Source organism: Cheilinus undulatus, linkage group 4, assembly GCF_018320785.1.
Source record: "Cheilinus undulatus linkage group 4, ASM1832078v1, whole genome shotgun sequence".
In the NCBI taxonomy this organism is placed as follows: domain Eukaryota; kingdom Metazoa; phylum Chordata; class Actinopteri; order Labriformes; family Labridae; genus Cheilinus; species Cheilinus undulatus.
Window position 1 is genome coordinate 40,418,374 of NC_054868.1, and position 17,572 is coordinate 40,435,945.

The following is a 17,572-nucleotide window of genomic DNA, read 5'->3' on the forward strand; positions in this document are numbered from 1 at the left end:
AACGGTGATAAAGCAGCAGAACCTGTCAATATAATGAAAGTTTTACATGTAACTGGATGTCTGAACAGTGTCAGTGAAGGAGTAGTCAAGAGCCTACTTGAGCAGAAAATGAGTATAGACCAGCTTTGTTAACTGCCTGATGATTACATTAGTCGCTTACAGCTTGTGGCGACTTTTCCTGAACATTTCCTGCTGCATTTTCAAATTGGCTCAACCCTACTTCATGGGGAGATTTTGCCAAGGTACTGAAAGGAAAAATTCTAGGTAGAGTTGGGATGAAAAATTCATCCAATTATGTTCAGATGAGGCTCATTTCATTTGGGAAATTTTGAAATTAGAGTATGCCATACCTTCACATCAGAGGTGTCTCTCTGGCAGTTCCTCCAGGCCCGAGACACTGAGGAGAAAGTGCGGTCAGCGTGATCAAACTTTCCACCTTGGAAGTTGAGGAAAAATGTGGTGAAAGGTTCCTGCAATGAGAAAAGAAGATATTTTAATATAAGCTCAGAATGCTCCTATTGTAATTAGCACCACCTCCTCTCATTGTTAAAGTACTGCTGTGCAATAAAACCTGCAGTAAAATTCTCTGTTGCTTGCAGTTTAACAGAGCACTAAGTCAATAGGTTAGACGTAAATCTACTACTCTGCTTACGCACCCTCTAAGAAACCAGCATCCAAAATGAGCAAATGATAAAAACAATAATCCCAGTGAGCTCATAAAGCCAATACACTGGTGCTACTGATGCATTTCTAATCATGTATAATCTTGTTAGGTCAGATCAATAGCTGTCTCTCTGATGCAACAGCCCCCAAGTGACATGGACACAATATGGGCTCCTACTACTGTAGATGGCTAATTAAGTTCAGCCTGGAATGACATAGGCCTCATTTGTTCAAAAACGTGAAAGTGAGGTTAACCACATTGTGTCTCTGTGCAGTTAAATCAACACAACGGGATTAAGTGAAATGTAAAATCTCATAAATAAACAAGAAACACAAAGAAAAACCTCCTGAATGTTTATTGCAGAGACAGTTTTGGGTTGCTCTCAGATGTTGATATTTAAGTGGGGGTTTCTGGTAAAGTGGCTTTAGAATAAGCCAGCTAATGATGTGCAGGGATCAATGAGGTAACTCTATAGGGACTCGCTGAGGCAGTGAGCTACTGGGACAATAACAGGAGAAAACTGCATGTTGGAGAAACTTAGTAACCCTCCTCTCCCTCGAGTGCAGTATGGAAAGATTGATGGCATCCATTCAACAAAGGTACCATAAGAGAGCAATCCAGCGCACAATGCACACTGCAGATTCTCTTAAAAGCTAGATCAATTCACATATAACACAGGATATTCTAGATAAATTGTAAAATTTCTTCAAAGCAGATATTTAGCTGATAGTTTGTGTTCTAATTTTGCATGGAAGTGAGATAGCACAAAATAAATAATATGCAACAAAAGTGGGGAAACGGGCATGTGATGCAATATTTAACACAAATATTCTATCGAGCTGATGCATATGAATGTGCTTCTAGGAAAAAGATATCTGGTTAAGAATTAATGCATAACAGTATGGAACTATGAGAGAAAATGAATTGAAACATAAAAATTTAATTGGTAATCAAGCTGAAGATGTTTATTGCTTTGCATAACTATACATTTAAAGACTAGGGCCTTATCATGGCTTACATATGAGCAGCATTGTCTATAAGTTAATAATGAATATCATATTGCAGCAAGTATGCATATATATGAATATAATTACTCAAATGCATATCATTAGTTTTTATGATTTTTATTTCACTGTAATAAAAGCAAAGACGTTCAATCTTGTATGAGGCTGTAAATTTCAAGTAAATTTAAAATGACTTATTTTCATTATTCAGTACTTACAATTCGCAGCAGCCACATCAGGGTGAAGCTAGAGGTGGAGTAGTGGGTGCCATAGTGGAACTTGGGCACCTGATCGTCCTCCCATGATTCATATCGGTCTGAGAAGAATGCTGCTCTCTTGGGGTTCAGAGCACCGATAGGCTGAAGAAGAAGTAAACAGCAAACATTAGGGATGCATGATATTGGATTGTTGTAGATATTTCCAAATTGATTTTAGCTGATACCAGTATCAACACAAATAAAACAGTGCGGTGGTAAAGTATTCCCTGCCCCCCCTTTCTCTTTTATTTTTTTGCATATTTGACACACTTCAATGTTTCAGATCATCAAAATAATTCTTAAGTTAGACCAAGATAACCTAAATCACTACAAAATGTAGTTTTAAATGATGATTTCATTTATAAGGGAAAAATCCATTAAAACCTACCAGGCCCCTATGTGAAAAAGTAATCTCCCCCCAAAGTCGTGAATTATTTGTGATTAACCACATTTTTAGGAAAGCTCAGTTGAATTTCACTAGTTAAACCCAGGTCCGATTACTGCCAGACATGTTTAATCAAGAAATCCCTTAAACAGAACTTCTCTGACAAAGCGAAGTAGGCTAACAGTTCACAACAAGCAACACATCATGGTGCCATCTAAAGAAATTCAAGAACAGAAACAAAGTCATTGATGCCTATTAGTCTGGAAAGGTTACAAAGCCATTTCCAAAGCTTTGGGAATCCAACAAACCACAATGAAAGCCATTATCCACAAATGAAGAAAACTTGGAACAGTGGTGAACATTCCCAGGAGCGGCTGGTCTACCAACAAAGACTCAAAGAGGGCATCATCAACTCATCCAGGAGGTCACAAAAGAACCCAGAACAACTTCTGAAGACCTGCAGGCCTCACTTGACTCAGTTAAGGTCAGTGTTCATGATTCAACAGTAAGAAAGACACTGGGCAAAAATGGCATCCATGGGACATGACAGCACTGTGAATGTAATTCAGACCTAAAACTTCAGTCCTAAAAAGTTTAACGAGTGAGGGTGAACAAAGATAAAGAATTCAGCTGATGTAGGTCTGTTGGTCCTGCCAGAAATCCATAAACTTAAGAAGAAATGTTCATATCTGTCAATACCAATGTCATGCTCATAACTCCTATAAAACATAATATGTTATAAAAGAAAAACAAGCTGCAAATTCCTTAAAAAGATAAGACAGGCAGAAGCAAGCATAAGCAAAGGGAAATGTTGGACGCATTAGGGAATTATAACATGAATACAACCAGGGACCACTCTGACCTGAATAACATTTGCAAAGGCAAATGAAGCTGGTAACCTTTGTGCAATCTCAAATGAATATTAGATGATGTTTCCCTTCAGACAGAGATCAATCCTCTCCCACAGAGTGCTTTTTAGAGGCTGTGAAACGGAGCCCCTGCAGCTGCAGTCTGTCAGAGAAAACTAATGTGTTGCAATGAAAGAGTCCCTACTAGGAATATCAATAGCAGGGCTGTGGCTTCCTTTAATTTCTACTTTTATTAATCTGTAACTAATACACCGGTCACCTGGCCTATTAGTAGTCTAGAAGAATGGTAAAGTTGCATCAATTTTCCATCGCTCCACAAAACCAATAACCCTGTGCTGCTAGGCTATTATTTAAATACTCATTTATAGGAATCACTTTCAGACTGGTTCAATTTTTATGAGACTTCTGCTGGTTGTGCTTCATTCCCTCAAACCCCCCTTCATCTCTCTCCCTCTCACAATCACACAAACAGCGGATCAATGGTAATGGAATGATGGCCTTTTGAGGATGAGGGGCCAGTAGGGCGTGGATCAATTGGATTTCTTTCATATCATAGGGTGCCTGTCACAGCAAGACTCATCGTGGGCCAGGCATTGATATCGATCTGGGCGATGGCTACTGTGTTGTGTGGGTGTAATGGGGCATGCACGTGAGAATGTATTTGTGTGTAGTGGGAGCGAAGCACAAAGGCTTTCTGCAGAACTGATGGCCTTTCAGTTAAGTGTGTGCATATTTTTTGTTATTTTCAACATGTTGCTCCAGACTGTGTGCATATTTACGCTGCAAAACGCCTCGCGTTGCAGTGCTATGTAGCTGTGCGCTGACAGTGATACACTGTGGGCTTCCTCAGGGCCACTGGGGGGTGGGTGAGTACACAGAGTGAATTATACATCAAGCCCATTGGTCTGATTTATAGCCCTAATAACAGCCGGCTCATTAAAAAAAGAAAAGGGAGAGGAGGCATATAAAATAAAAAAAGACTGAAAGTGCCACAGTGACAGAGAGAGAGGGAGAATTGTGTGTATTTGAGTGTGTGTTGGTTTGTGTGAGCCCAACATTGTTTACTGCTGTAAATTACTGTGGGGCTAGCGCTCTCTGCTTACAGTAGCTACAGCAGAGCGGCAATGACGGCGCTGTACATCAGAGCAAAGAGTGCTGATAGAAAGCCTGCTGCCGCACCGACACAGATTGGCCTAATATGTCGCGGCGAAGAAAAGCGCTCTGATGAGGCGTCTGATAAATGAACCAATCTCATAGTTTTAATTAGAGAACAGAGTTAGCCAAAGAACAAAATATGTGGTGGCGAGGTACACGTCAAAGAATTACTCTTGGATTACTTCTAATCAGTTCTTCATCAACAGAGGAGAAAGAGAGCAATTACAGCTACTTGGGGGAAATATCACAAGACAGAATCAAACCAACTACAACAATGTAGAAAAGATGTTTGACATCGTTTATGATCAAATAAACAAAGTGAAGTCTGTATCATGAGCTGCCTGATGTTAGCAGAAAAGCTGATGTTTCTTTAATTCATCAGTCATCAAGGCTGAGAGACTGGATTCATCTGCAAAATGTTTGTTGAACTTGCAGAGAAAATGGCAAAGATAAAATTTTAACACATATGAAGATAGTTCATGCAATGCATTCAGAAATGAAAAAAAAAAGCTGAAATAAGACATTAACAGAAGTATTCAGACCCTTTGTATCAACACTGGAAATCTGGCTCAGGTGCCTTGCATTTCTCTGGATCATTGCTGAGATGTTTCCACACTTTGATTTGAGTCCACCTGTGGTAAATTAAAGTGATTGGACATGATTTAGAAAGGCACACACCTCTTTATAGAAGGCCTCACAGCTGACAATACATATCAGAGCAAAAGCCAACGCATGAGGTCAAAGGAGCTGCCTGCAGAGCTCAGAGACAGGATTGTTGCAAGAGCACAGTGGCTTCCATAATTTTCAAATAGAGGAAGTTTGGCATATCCAGGACTCTTCTGAAAGCTGGCTGTCTGGCCAAACTGAGCAATCAGGGGAGAAGAGTCTAAGTAAGAGAGGTTACTAATCCCAGACTTTCACTGGTCTGTCTCCAGCCCAACACATCTGCGCTGTGACTGTGTGCCCCTAAATGCAACACCCACTGACTGTTTTTTCAGTGCAGCATAGAGCATAACCACTGGGCAGCTTGGTCCACAGTGATAATAGAATCATGCCTGGCCATTCGAGAAAAAAACTACTAAAGTGCTTTAAAAACATAAAAAATACACATGAAGCTATTGTTTGGAACTGCAGGAGCAGGAGAAGGGTTGGCTTGCTTGGATTTGTCTCTGTTTTGTCCTGCCATGTGGATGTTTGTGCCTCTACCATGGGTTAGTAACCCATTTATAAATAAATGCGCTTCTTTCTGTCCCTCTGACCTGTTTACTGTGGGCTCTGCTATGCCACATTTGACATCATGTCTATGTAAAAAATTGAAATACGATCTGGTATTTGTCTGGCATCAACACAGAGTATTTTATTCTGAAACATAACTGTATATTTTAATTTGGTTTTGGAGAAACTTCCTGCCCCACTTGATTTACTCTGTGCTGAATTTATGCGCAGGGCCCCGGTATACAGCAAAAATAGAAGTGCTGCGTCTCTGCTGCAGAAACAAAGAAGGGACGTACTGCAGTGGAGCCAGTGGAAACACTTTCATTGACTAAAACTGAAGCCTATCTGCTTCGTTGCCACAACGGAGTGGAGACTGACTGAAAAAGCATGATGGAATTTAGGAGAAAGAACTCCATGGTCACTCTGACTGAGCACCAGAGATCCGGTGTAGAGATGAGACGAAGTTCCAGAAGGACAACAATCACTGTAGCCCTCCTCTGACCTTATAGCAGAGTGGATAGATAGCATTATAGTTAACTTGTTAGCTAGGGACACAGTCAAGTTTGAAGAATGCACTGACAGTTCAGCGAGCCAGAACATCAACAAGCACGCAGACTGACGTTGGATCTGGTGAAGTTCCATTAGCGTCTCACTTCTGCTTAAAACTAAATGTAAAAATAAAAGCAGAAAAACTAGCCAACAACCCCTTTGACAAATCAAAAAAAATACAACAGCTTAGAAAAAATAAGACCTTGTGGTCTTGCATTCAAGAATTTGCTAATACGTTTTAAATGACTTAGTTTTCTTAAATTGATTCATTAACTTTTAATACTTTTTAAGACCCTGCAGACACCCTGACTTTGGGCTTTTATTTTGATAGGTCAGCTAAACCTGCACCAGCTGTCTTTAAATTGAACAAATAAATGAATAATTCAGGGGTGCAGATGTGGAAACATCTAGATACATTAAAACGATTTTTAAGATTATACATAAGACTTCCTGTATGTGGTACAATAGGTAAACTAAGTAGCCCTCCATTTACCCTAATGTGGAGACTTTGACAAATATTTAAAAAATGTGTGTTTATACACACATGAAAACCACATTACAGAACAACAGGGATTTTCCTGAGAACTATTATAAGAACATTATGGAGCTCTACTTTGATTTTAAAACAATAATGGGTCACTGGTGATGAAGCTTAATGGCTTACTGACGATTTTGAGCATCACTTGGGCTTTGAGTCGTAAATCAAAAGAGCCTTCTGAGTGGAGTGTTTATGTATAATGTCCTATTTAAACAGTGAAAATGGTGTGGAGGGCCTGGGGGATAAACATATGGGGCGCGTATGGTGAAATCAATATACCATTAGCTGATGTGGCTGTGAGAGGTCGGTTATAACGCATAGGTAGAGAGAATGCTCAATAAATCCTCACAATTTCTGTTAGTATGTAAATGTAGAGGACCCAGTACATGATAGGAGGGATAACGAGTCTTTTCTGAGAACTGGACAGAAAAAATGTTTTTGCCTTTAGTGGATGTATATGACCACACTCATCAGTTCTTATCATCTGACAGCTGTTTATGTGCAAAATAAGTGCATTTAGGTGGAGGAATATGTGGGATGTAGAGGGAGAGTTACAACACTCGCAGTCACTTTGAGTGTGTGCTTATCGTGACTACAATGTTATCTCAGGGGTCGGCGTTTGATGTCAGGTTGAGGTTAGAGTTTATGATAAGAAAGTCCCCGGGGTCAGAATGGCTCGGGCGGCAGCGGACATAAATTCTGTGTGGCCTCTGTTGTGCTGGGGATGATGACAGCGTGTGACACGCACACACAGGCGTTCATGGCAATTTGGCTTCTCAATGTCACTCGGAGGCTTCTCAGATGACCTGTTTCTACAAGAGACAGCCACCAACGTGACATGAAAGAGGGGGAATGAGAGAGATGTGGACGCAGAGGAAGAAGGAAAAGCGAAACAATGAAGAGGAGACAAAGCAGGACGTGGTGAAGGATGCAGAAAAGGAAAGGCAAAGAGAAAACTCAACTTGAAGGTCAGGAAATATTCACATGCAAACAGAAGAAACACAAATGATTGCGTGTGCAGAATCAGTGGGGGTGGGGGTTGATTTGGGGGGCTGTGCAGTGCTGTTTGCCCTTTTCCAGACACTGCAGTCTGCCACGCTCCAGTGGTCATACACTGATATCACACGCGTGTCAACAACATGAATAAAACAGATGTAATAAAGATTGGCCCCTCTCCTCTTTCACTCTGCTGCTGTTTTGCTCTGAGGTGAAGAAGTGTATCGACAACAAATGATTATGTTCTTCTCTACTCTCTCCTTTTTATACTCTCAGATAGTCTTTTTGTTTCTCCTCCTTTCACCCATTGTCCTTCATTCACTTGTTCCTCGGGGCTGCAAGGGCTGACTGAGTACAGGGGCTGAGCTGTCCAAACTGAGGCGGTGCAGAGGAGAAGAGCAGGAGACAGAAACGAGCAAAGAAACCAGAGAAGGAGGGTTGCACGCTCGTGTGTTTGTGTGTTTATGTGTGTTTGTGGGGCAAGTACAACTGTCACATTTCAGCCTACTGGGCAACATGAAGCCAGATAAACAGAGGAATTATGCAGCTTCATGCAGCGGGGAGAGCTACTCTGGGAGGGATAAAAACAGAGGACAGACGCTCAGAGGAGCAGATCGGATGTGAAGGCAGGACTAGGCAGAACCTCAGGGACGAGGTGTTGACTGTTGGGGTGTTTGAATCTGTATGACAGGGAGCCGTGAAAGAGTGGAAGTGTGAGAGGATGGCTTGTGTGTTTGTAGAAAATACGTAGGGCTACTGTGTTGCATTGGAAAGAAGAGTGAAGAGATTTCATCAACCCTTTCTCTGTTTCCAGAGTTATAGCAATAAAACAAATATCAAGCTTGGAGCTCAGGAAAAACATACTTTGCACATAATTACAAGTCAAGATTTGTAACTGAAATGAAAGTTCCACTGTTAAAGTTGAATTTCTCGCTACTGACCAATTTATTCCTCTTTTTCTTCAAGACTTTCAGAGGGACAAATGGAACAAAAGCTTATGTGGAGATCAAAATAGACATACTGTATCACCTACAACCACCCAATTTTGTGCAATAAAGTAAAACCACAGCAAAAAAAACAAAAAAAAAACACTATCAGAGCTTGTTCCTTTGTATCTTTCCTCAGTATGACCCTGATTTTATTCACAACTCATAACAGTTCATAATGTTGTTTCTTTCCTTGTTAGCACTGCTGGCACCTTCTCTGCTTTATTTTAACAGTTACATATCAATGAGGAATCTTGGAAAATGTGAGAAAAAAGATGTTCTGTTAATCACTGTATCGGACACATCAAGGGGGGTCTGGCTGCAGACTGTAGCTCTAAGACACCTCACTGCTTACAGGAACAAAGCTTGTCCTCCATTAAAGCATTCAAGCTAAGCAAACATAGCTTACTTAGTTCAATTAGCTTAAAATGCATAAGATAAGTAGCAAAAAGAGCTAGAGCTAAAGCTCAAGAAGCTCATGGATGACTATACTAACGAAGCTATGAAGCTAATGTTAGCCACATAGCCACATTATCTATGTAGCTATGCTAACTTTAGCTATGTTTGCTAAAGCTAACTTAGCTACATTTGTTTACATAGTGACGTTTAATATGTAGCTAGTGTAGCAATGTTAGCTTTAACTAAAGCTAAGAAAGCAAAAGTGAGCCACTGCTTGTGTCTGCTTCTAAAATGGATCTACAGATAATTTAGTCCTGGATTAGATCTCTGACTTTTTCTGTTTTATTTATGTAATGTTGCTCAGTCTGTAACATTTGTAATGTGGTTATTTCATGAATGTAGCTGCCAGACATCATATATACCGTAAATAAAACTGTTTTTGTTTTTTTTTTAATCTAAAACTGGATATTCCTTGTACTGGAAAATCACAGCACTTCCATTTTGACAGAGACAGCATCTCACAGGGACAGTCTGTAAGAAGGGGCATCTGAGATCTACAGTCTGCAGCCAGACTGTCTTGGACACCTCCCCCTTGGCACCCATTTTTGACATTCAAAATAAGTCTCAGAAAAGTCTGTTTTATGTTAATGGCCTTCATCTTGGTCTTGAAGGGGAACCAGGATTAATTTTAGCCTGCTTCATAACCAGCTCACACAAACTTTGATTACTTGGATTTTTCTTGTGAGCTTGGGACACTTCTACAAAATCTTTAAATTTTAGATGTTATTATCCAAGTTGATTTCAATCCATACTTGGAAGATGTGGTCATGTAGAAAAATGGGCTTGTGAAGTTGCAGCACTGATAATGTGGGCAATCCATGCAGTGCCCAAGCATGCTTGAGAGTCCAGTGTTCAGTTTGACCAGTGTGAGTGTTCAGTATTACAATCGTGTATGGTACACTTCTTTGGCCCTAGCACAGACAGAAGAGGTGTGCTTTTGCACAACACAGTTGCTCATAAATGTGCAAAAGCACAAGTGCCTAACATGGGTGATGCATCTAATTGATATGACTGTTCCTCTCAATAATCATTTTTAACAGTAGCGGACAGTTAGGGAGCTGTATCTGACCAAACTGACTCAAACAAGCCACAAAATCAGTTACATTGCAGGTATGTTCTCCTTGTTGTTCTCCATTGAGCTAACTTAGAGACCTTGCTTTTTGTAAACTGGAAGTGTATTACAATGTGATTATGTATACATGCTTAGGCCGGGTTTGATCTACCTAACCTTTAATCAAAATCAAACCAATCAATCATACCTTAGACAGAAAAGGAAATATTGTATGTGTATTTGTCAATGTCTCCTCAAAACTACAGAAACACGCCCACATAAACCCATCTGATTCACTTAAACAAACAACCCTACCTTTGGTTTACCCATGACCTGACTTTAATGTGTCTATTCTTTGTCCATATGGGTAACTTCCTCCACCTCTCCCTCACCCTTCATTAACATGGGATGCCTCCAGGACCTGAATAAATGTCCTCAAGTGTAACCCTAAAAAGAATTTCCTCCAAAATATCCCCTACCCATTAAAAAAATGCCTCATGTTTCCATTCTAGATTTATTCAGCCATTTTTGTTCCAGCAGCTAAACAGTCACTCGATCATCTCACTCTCAAACTAATCCTCTGTCCTCCCACAACTGCAGTGCATTACGCACAACTGATATTCAGTCCAACAAAGAGAGCTCAGGATGATGTTTTTTAAGGTTTTTTTTCCTTTCAGTGTATGAGTGGAAAAGACAGGGAGTGCATGTAGGTAAATAATTACATGTCTACTTACAGCATGGGGGAGAGTGTTTTAAGCAGCTTCAGCTGTGTAAATGTGTGTATTTATATGCCAGGGAGCATCTTAGGGCAGTTCTCATTGTTTTAAGTCCAATTGCTTGATGCCTGGAGCTACCAGGGAGTACTACTTCACTTCCTGGGGTTTTTCAGAAGGTCATTCGTGAAAGAATTCAATTATGGATTTGGAAATGTGGGCAAAAACAATGTCTAAAGCTGACAAAGGGAGTAACAAAGTAGCAAGCTGCCTCAGCTAACACAAGTCAACAGTTTATAAATCCAATCATCTGTTAATATACATTTTAGGGAGATCTATCACTTCATTACATTGGCTGCATGAACTAAATTGCAAATTCAAGCATCTGAGCAAACAGCTGAATTTAGATTGAATTAGAATGCAAATATTAGGTTGGGAGAAAAATCATACACAAAATGAGCAATTAAAAATGCCTTTTTTCACTCCGCCAAGAAGTCCATAATTTAACTGAAGCAAGACTGCTGCCAAGAAATCCACATGTTCTACTGCACATTTGGTACTATTTGTTTATGATTACCAAAGACCAGCTACTTTTTCTTTTTAATATTTAGAGCCTGTGTCCACAGCTGCCATATTTTGCATTGGCAGCGTCCACAGACTCTGTTTCAGAGCCCTCACACTGGCGTTTATCCTTATGACAGTCGACTTCTGCTTTCCTCTGCTTTCTGTAACTTTGTTTTAAAAAAGCTCTATGTGCTTAATATTTTCCTTTATTAAAGTGCACGTCAACTAGAAAGCATGAAAACAATGTGAAGGAATCCTGTCCTGGCATCTGTAAAAGCTACTAAGGGCCGATATTGATTCTGATTATTAGTAGGGCCGATATATGAAATCGCTATTCATTTATTATGACAGACAAAATGTACTTAATGTGGCAAAAGTAAAACCTCATGTTTAAAAAATGGAAGAAAATAAACAATTTAGCACTGACTTTGACTTTGGTTGATTATCTGTAAAATAAAATGCTGATACCAATAATTAGCTAAATGCCAAATACTGGCATCAATATCAGCCAGGCTGATAATCAGTCTATCCCTGGCAGTTACAGACCTTGAAACTTTACCCTCAAAAAGAAGAGTGTGACCAGTGCCTCCTCCACCATTGTTGTTGACAAAGCTGGTAGATCCTGCCCTTTCTTGAATTGACAGACTAGTGAAAGAAGTGAAGTGATAATTTCTAGCTCTGCACTATAAGGAAAGTAGAACTTTTTACAACTGAGAGCATTGTACGCTGGTTAAAAACCTGAGACGAAAGGAACTCTGGAAACTATTGGTTCTGTGCGGAAAATGAACACAGCTGTATAACAAAAGTAAAGTACGTAGAACTTTTGGCTGAGGTGATCTTCTACATACTACAACAAGTGTAAGTGATATTGTCTTCCTTTATCATCACTCTTAAAATGAATCTTGTCCAATCAGATTTCTTGGTCAGAACTAGCCGTTGTATAATTTCTACCATTGCAGTAATTTGAGACCCAAACAACCAATATTTGGAAAGTTAACAATAAGACAGCATTCAGTCACCAATGCTTAGTGAGCTTGCCTAGGACAACAACATGTTCACACAGAAAACATGCACTTTTACCTTGCTCTCTCTTTGAGATAAATATGAAAACTACCAGTTGAGAGGAAACAATAGTTTTGATGATTAAGCGTGCTGGGATGCTTTTAATGGTCTTACCTTGGACAGATCTCTGAAGTTGCTGGGCAGTGTGAGGTCCAGTTCTTCTGAGTCGTAGTTGGTGATAACCCATGGGAAGACTGGGTACTGGTTTAGGTCATTAAAGGTTCGACCTGGTGAATTGAAAAAAGTTAGAGAAGAAAACAGGACAAAGTATTAAAAAAATGATGGTAGTAAGGGCCGAAAAGCAGACAAAAAATACTTTAAGAAACATTTTCTTTTCTCTCTTTTGGTTGATTTATGCAATAACATTAATAGTGGTGTTGGGTAAACTCACCAGAAATGGTGTTGAGGAAGATGAGGTATTCAAAGTTGGATATCTCACGGCGTTGCCAGCGCTGGGTCATGTTGGACGCCTTGAAAAGCTGCTTTGGTGTGGCCAAAGAGATACGCCTTCAAGATAAAAAACAGAGTAGAAAGATTTTCTTTCCCTGGAAAAACAGGATGAAGTTGTGCAGAGACACCATCAGAAAACAGCAGCTTGTAGCCTTGAAAAAAGCCTTTGGTTTAATTAGACTTTTGCAACACAAATGTCACTTCATGAAAAATCTGTTAAACTTGCAGTCTTGCTAATTAAGAAGACAAATATGCAATAAATTGGGTTGTATATTTGTGTGCATGTGAGCACACACACACAGCCCAGAGCGTGATGCATGGAGCGGGACAAATACAAATGACCCCCAATCCAATTAAAACAAAGGAAAATGATGGAATTAATCACTGTCAGAGTGTGAGATTATGGTCATTACGTCTCTCAAAGGTGAAAGTATGACTTTGATCATGGAAGCACAGAACAGCCACATTGATTTTGATGCTTTCATGCATCCAGCAAAAATATGCATTAGCATACTTAAACTGTTCTTGTTTATTCTTTTTTTTAAAGTCAAATTGGATTACACTGCATTTAAAGTTAACTAATTACAAAAGAGAAAACAGAACGTGCTTGATATTTGATGAGCAAAATTACATCCAATAATGACAAAACCAATTTAAATGAAGAAATATAGAGTAATTATTATTGTGGCACCCCGGAAAGTAATTAATTTGTTCACACGCACCAGAAAAGTTTAAACAGCTCAGCTGCATTAACCGGATGTTTGTGTGTGTGTGTGAACATTAAGTTCCCCTGTTTGGCTGTCCTTAGGTCAAAGACAAATGCTGTTTCTGGCCTACAAACCAGCCTGATTAATGATCCAAACACTCACACTTTCTCTTACCCTCTGTTCCTGTGTGAGTTACTGATGTATATAAGAATGCTGCTCTACTTCCACACTGGATTCACGTTTTTACCTGTATTAGCCTAATGTTGCTAAAGGGAGTCGTTTTGGTTTCCTGGTCGAGAAAAAAGAAAAGAAAATATTTACTCAAGATCCTAAATCTTCTTCTCACACACGCTACCTCCAAAAATTTTCATTGATCTCAACAGACATCAACCATCAGAATAAAGAGGACAAAATTTCACAAGATTGAGCCGAGTTTATAAAATGTTACATTTCAGATTATATAATTTATATTATGATGGTAATTTGAGGACGTCAGGAGATATTAAGGCCACGGTGGAAATAAAAATAAGTTGACAATTACACTACTACTGTTTCATTTATTCACTGAAATTAAATCACATTGCTTGAATCATGTTGTTAAAATTTGGCCATTAAAACCACCAAACACTTTAGCTTCTTGGACCTATAAGCTATGAAAAAATAATTTGAATTTTCTAACTAAAAAAGTTTAAAGAGCCAGTTTAGCTCAGTGAGTAGAGCAGGTACCCATATACAGACACTGTAGTCCTTAATGCACTCGTCACGGATCAATTCCTGGTCTCTGTGCTGGTGCATGTTGTCTTCTCTCTCTACCCATATTTCCTGTAACTTTAAAGTTGTCCTAAAAAATGCAAAAAGCCCAAAAAATTATATATATATATATATATATATATATATATATATATATTAGACATGGATGAGTTTATTTGATGGAAATTACCCGACTAGACAATTTCTGTTTCCATGTCGATAAGTAATACAAAGATTTAAAAAATAAATAAATTTGACCAGTTTTTGATCTCTTTGAGCTGATTTGCCGATTTCTGGGTTACACAAATAAAACTGAGCTAGCAACTAAGCTTGTCTATAATTCTGCATTGAATCTACCACACAACCATGCTGTAGTGGCCTACACTACTGTAAGCACTAATAATAATGCATTGGTGTCAGTGTTGCTTTGCATTAACCTGGCATGCCAGATGGATTTGTTTTACACATCCATCTGGTAAACCACTCATAGACAGCATTTGGGAAAGGGCAGAGCCTTTGAAAAAAAAAAAACTCGGAGGGTGATTGGATGAACATTCTGTCTGTCACATCTTCACAGGCCACGTGCTTGCGTCATGACTCCACTGCGCCCGAAAGTACTGCCCCTCGACGCTGATTGGTCCTGTCACTTTCTAACGGGGCCCAAACGGTCCAGACGGGAGCTTTGCAAGACGGATTCGCCAATGAGAAACACGTAAACAGGTGTATCCATCTGCTTTGCAAGGTTAGCTTTGCATGCCATGGAGGTGCAATTTTTGTGCCAGTTCCTGGTCCTTCTGTCACATTTCCTGCTTGTTTTATACAAGAAACCAGGGCACCTTAAGATGAGGACTTTATGTTTGAGTTGTAGCTGATAAATATTCAGCAGCATCTGATTATCCACCTTTATTTATTTATTTATTTTTTCCAAAGAAGAAAAGAGATGTAATGTAATGCACTGGAATGCATTTTTAGTAGGTGCATGTCAGGCTTAGACTTTTTGCATAAACGCAGGGCTATGTAATACTATTTCATTTACTTAATCTAAAAAAAGCTGGTTGTATTGCAGGGTTCCTTTTAAAAATCAAATTTAAGACTTTTTAAGACCTGAACTGAGAAAACTAAAACCACTTTTTGAGCAGCCAATGTTCAAAAGTAAAAAGCATGTGAGATTTCGCAGTACACCAGACCAGGGCTGAATTTGCTGATTTAATGTACAATTCATGAAATTTTAAACGCTACAGGACAAAGAAATATTTGCCATAAATTCCTATATTTTATGATTTCTGCCCCATGTGAGGCCTCTACTCTATCAATATGCATTATGGCAATATTCATCATAACACATATTAGCAGGTCTGCAGAGCCCATTCTAAACATTTTTATTTTAAAAAGCAGAATAATGCTTTTTGTAAAGGAAGACCTGTCAAAGTAAGGGTTTTAAGAGTTTTTAAGGCCTTCAATGTAAAATGTCCTACTTAAGGCTTTTAAAGACTTTTCAAGGATCTGCAGGAACCATGTATTAAGAAGTTTAAACATGCCATAAAATTCTGCATACAGTTTGTCTTTCTGGACTGTCCACAGTGAATATATATGCCAGCATCTTGGCTGGGCTTCAGCACTGTCCTGAGACAGAGTAGACATGATGTGGGGGAAAGCAGAAGGAGGTGGGGGTGTGCCCCGCAGGCTTACAAGCAGCTATTTGCCTCATGCTGATGGAAATAAATAAATGAAGTGGGCTATGTTTGTGTGAAGCCAATTATGTTTGGGCAGGGCTGGAGAAAAGAGGGAGGGATGGACAGATCAGCAACCAAAGCCCTGTGTGTGTGTGACAGCAGGAAAGGGAGGGGGGAAGTTCGATTCGGAGGTCTGAGGTGTAGAAGAAATAATTCTGGAACTGTTACCAAATGCCATGTGTGATCCTGGAGGATTTGAGCAGACAGACTTAAGAGTCCACTGATAATGTAAGGAAAGAGTTATTATGTTTTGAAGTTTCTAACCTTGTCTGTGGAAGACCAAAGTTGGTGCCGACCCCAACACGAGGAAGACTGTGGACCACCTTCTTGACTGTGGCTGCATCGGGGAAGTTGAACATGACTGCAGCTAAAGAAAGAAAACAAACATCCAGTTATCACTTTATTTATATTCAATATAATGCTTCAAATAAATCACAACACTGCCACTTGGCTTCTAACAAGCACGACTCCAGAGTTGCTCCATAAAAAAACACCTAAAAACATGTGCCTATGTTCATCAGTAACATAAACATATAGGTCATTAACAGATGTTGTCTTACTTCTGTTGGCCATGAAGATTTCCAGAGCCGTGTTCTGCAGGAGGTAACGTCTGGAAAACACGGCGCGGATCTCGGTGAACAGCCATTTTCCATGAAGTCCCTCTGTGTAGGCAAGAATCTGGAAAACAGGACAGGAAAAAGAGAGAAGGGCTTGAATTAGCTGGGAATAATCGAATAAGAAAAATAAAGCTTGAAAAAGACTAAAAAAAAAATCAGAGGAATTCAAAGGGAGGAGAGGGAAGAGGAGCACACAGAAGGCTTTGCACGTTCATTTTTCACACAGCGATGGCACGGCGGCCTGAGCAGCACGATTAATGTTTTATATTGATCAGCTGCAATGAAAAAGAGATTCCTTTAGGAAGAGAATGGGTCCTATTCAGCTAGACGTAGCAGAGGACATGTTCAGTTCACTAAAAGATAATCCATATTACAGCACACAGGTGACTAGGAATAGCAGAAAATGACAACAAATGAAAGATTTAAACCGATCCTGGTGTCCCATGTATTTCTGATGATGTTTGTCCACACAAGCATCTTATTAGACCCTTTTCTGCATTTAAAGTGAGATAACTGACGAAAAGGTCAATCTATATTATGTTAGACAAGCTTCAGATTTATATTTTTGATGACCTGAGCTTAATATGTCCCTATGGAGATTGTGGAGTGTCTTATTCTGACGCCTGCCACAGTACATGACAAACCAACAGACCCCTCCCTCGTGCTTCATACTCCTACTAATCCAGCATTTAGATTTGCTGCTAACCTACTTAGCACCGCTTTGTTAAACAGGCTTTTGTTTCAACCCCTGATTCTAGTATCAGAAGCGTTTTTTGAAAAGCAGCGTACAGGGATAAAGAAGAAAAGGTAAAAGGGGTGCTTTAGGATGTCACAGCGTGGTTCAGAGG

General features: G+C 39.6%; 1 protein-coding gene across 5 annotated transcripts in view; it reads right to left on the reverse strand.

Annotated features, from left to right (window-relative positions):
• The window catches only part of lrba (LPS responsive beige-like anchor protein), a 307,885-nt gene that overhangs the window by 71,661 nt on the left and 218,652 nt on the right, over positions 1-17,572 (reverse strand). For all 5 annotated transcript variants that reach the window (XM_041784335.1, XM_041784337.1, XM_041784340.1 and 2 more), the window contains 6 exons: positions 16,668-16,785; positions 16,372-16,474; positions 12,859-12,974; positions 12,582-12,694; positions 1,887-2,027; positions 351-470 (listed from right to left, as the gene is read on the reverse strand). In XM_041784335.1, coding sequence (XP_041640269.1) covers positions 351-470; positions 1,887-2,027; positions 12,582-12,694; positions 12,859-12,974; positions 16,372-16,474; positions 16,668-16,785 — 711 coding nt within the window. The remainder of the gene's footprint in view (positions 1-350; positions 471-1,886; positions 2,028-12,581; positions 12,695-12,858; positions 12,975-16,371; positions 16,475-16,667; positions 16,786-17,572) is intronic.